This window comes from Chenopodium quinoa, unplaced genomic scaffold (genome assembly GCF_001683475.1).
Source record: "Chenopodium quinoa cultivar QQ74 unplaced genomic scaffold, ASM168347v1, whole genome shotgun sequence".
NCBI classification, from domain to species: Eukaryota; Viridiplantae; Streptophyta; class Magnoliopsida; order Caryophyllales; family Amaranthaceae; genus Chenopodium; species Chenopodium quinoa.
Genome location: NW_018744821.1, coordinates 1,771,911 through 1,774,346, shown reverse-complemented (window position 1 = coordinate 1,774,346; position 2,436 = coordinate 1,771,911). Strand labels below are relative to the sequence as shown.

Below are 2,436 nucleotides of genomic sequence, written 5' to 3'. Positions count from 1 at the left end.
TAGGGTTTCATGGTGGGTGTAAGGTGGCTGAAGGGAGGAGGGGGTGGCTGGATGACTTTTGATTTTATTTTTTTATATTAAGCCAATCATGTGATGACATGTGGCGTTTTAAAAAAAAAAAGAGTTTACCCTTTTAGTAGGTAATTGGTTTTTGGGATAGGTGGAGGAAAACTCACCTAATAGTTAGGATTATTAGAAAATAATTCTTAGTTAGGATTATTGTAGGTAAATCGGTAAAAGTTAGAATTATTATAGTGTATTTTTCCTTTTTATTTTATTATTTAAATTTAAGGTATTGGTTTCAAAATATTACTATATTTTTTTTGACACAACCAAAATATAGCCATTTATTAAGTAATCAAGTTCGAGAAATCATTACAAATCGCCTCTTGGATCTCAAGAGGGTACTCTTCTAACCAAATACGATGTTCGTTGAAAATACAACTAATATTAGCAAGGCTATGGGCGGCACCATTTCCCGAACGCTTGACGAAAGAGTAAGACACATTCTGGCATTCTCTTAAGAGCCTTAGGATATCACGCACCATATTACCAAAAGCATTGGGTGGAGTAATACCCTTCTTCATGTGCTGCAAGAGCTTAAGGTTGTCTGTCTCCAAAACCAAATTTCTGAAGTCAGCTTCCATTGCATAAATAACTCTTTATCTCATCGCCATTGCTTCCCCTACATCCACCTCGAAGCTCCCAACAACACACCCACAACATGCCATAAGCACATCCCCCATCTCATCCCTTAAAATGCCCCCAAACCCAATATTTTGCTGCTGCTCAAATATAGCCACATCCGAATTTAGCTTGCGAAGTCTAGCAATTGGAGCTTTCCAAATCGTTCCAAAAGGTGGAGGTGGTTTCCCAATCACAACCTGCTCTAGAGATTTTTCATACTCCCCAACGAGGCAAATTTCTTTATGGATGATTTCCGATTCTATTTTTCTCTTTCTTTCAAACACCCACGCATTTCGCCTCAACCAAACTCCCCACGCCAAACACCAGAAGATGTTCCACCAAGATTGGTCTTTTAGCTTTCCTCTCATCACGTTGCACCAGTCCCCAACCCCTTCATTACCTCCTAGTAAAGTGTCAAGGCGAAGAACAGAGTGCTTCCATATCGACATAACAAAGGGGCAGAACAGCAGCATGTGTTCATTTGTTTCTTCCTCCTCCCCACACATTGGACACCTTTAATTTGATCAATACTCATACCTCTAATTGCCAAATTTTGTATCACAAGTAGGCCATTTTTCACACACCTCCACGCGAACATTTTCACCTTTGGTGGGATTGGGGCATGCCATATCGATTTCCTGTTGAAATCCAATATCCCTGTTGAGGTAGTGGCTTTTGATCTTTCATCTTCCTCAATCATCATATGATAGGCACTTCTCACTAGGAGAGAGCATGGGACGGGTACCAGTTCCAATAACGTTATTGGTTCGGTTTCCCGATAACCGTTAAGGAGAAAACCGATACCTGAAACCGTTACGATAAGGTTCGGGTACCTATAAATTTGGGTACACAAATATACGGGTACCCGAACCAAATATCCGACCGGACCAATAAGCTTATTTTTTATTTTTTTGGTCCTTTTTATTTATTTAACACCTGCTTTACAATTGGATTTTAGATGCTTTTTAGTAATTTTTTTTACTAACTTTTTTGAACTATAAAAATTCAACCTGAATACCTTAACAGTACCTGAAAAAAATCCATAATAATAAATATAACCGCCTGTCCACCTGATACATAACCTAAAAAATAAATACATGAATTTTAAAATTTACAACCTGATGATAGGTTGATATTGAACCTGAATTACAAACGTACAGTTTCTTAAAAAAGTCCATAGATTTAAAAATAACAAACTAATACATAACCTTAAAAAAAGTCTGATTATAATTATAAAAAAAAAAAAAAAAAAACAACCTGAGACTTTATCACAATTGATGCCTTTAGTAATCAGAATTTAGAAAAAAACTTCAAGTCTTCAATAACTTCAACCTTTTGTAGTTCAATCACCACCAACCTTCATGCAATTGCTTTTAACAGATGTTGCCTCTAATCATCATCAACAAAGAGGGATTGTTCCTCACCAAGAGGTAACATTTCTTCAAAAAAAAAAATTGTAAGGAATAATTAACATATTTAAACGTTACTTGATTCAATTTTTTTCCATATCTTCAAGTCTCTCCTCAAGTATAAGAGGACCTTGAGATGTATGTAACCAATCTTGTGCACATATCAAGGCTTCAACCATCTTAGTTGAAAGTAAGCTGCGAAATGAATCAAGCACTCGACCACCAGTGCTAAAAGCTTATTCGGAAGCGACTGTTGACACAGGAATAGCAAGTACATCTCTATCCATGAGAGCTACTGTGGGATACCTTTCACCATATTTTTCCACCACCCCAAACAATC

General features: G+C 36.9%; 1 protein-coding gene across 1 annotated transcript; it reads right to left on the bottom strand.

Annotated features, from left to right (window-relative positions):
* Window positions 1-662: 662 nt before the first annotated feature.
* On the bottom strand, window positions 663-1,193 carry LOC110704126. Its single transcript, XM_021881903.1, has one exon. The coding sequence runs from the start codon at window positions 1,191-1,193 to the stop codon at window positions 663-665; it is 531 nt and encodes a 176-aa protein (XP_021737595.1).
* Between the last annotated feature and the right edge of the window lie 1,243 nt (window positions 1,194-2,436).

Coding starts and splice junctions, on each gene's coding strand:
- LOC110704126 (XM_021881903.1), bottom strand. CDS start 1,193: ATGTGTGGGGAGGAGGAAGAAACAAATGAACACATGCTGCTGTTCTGC.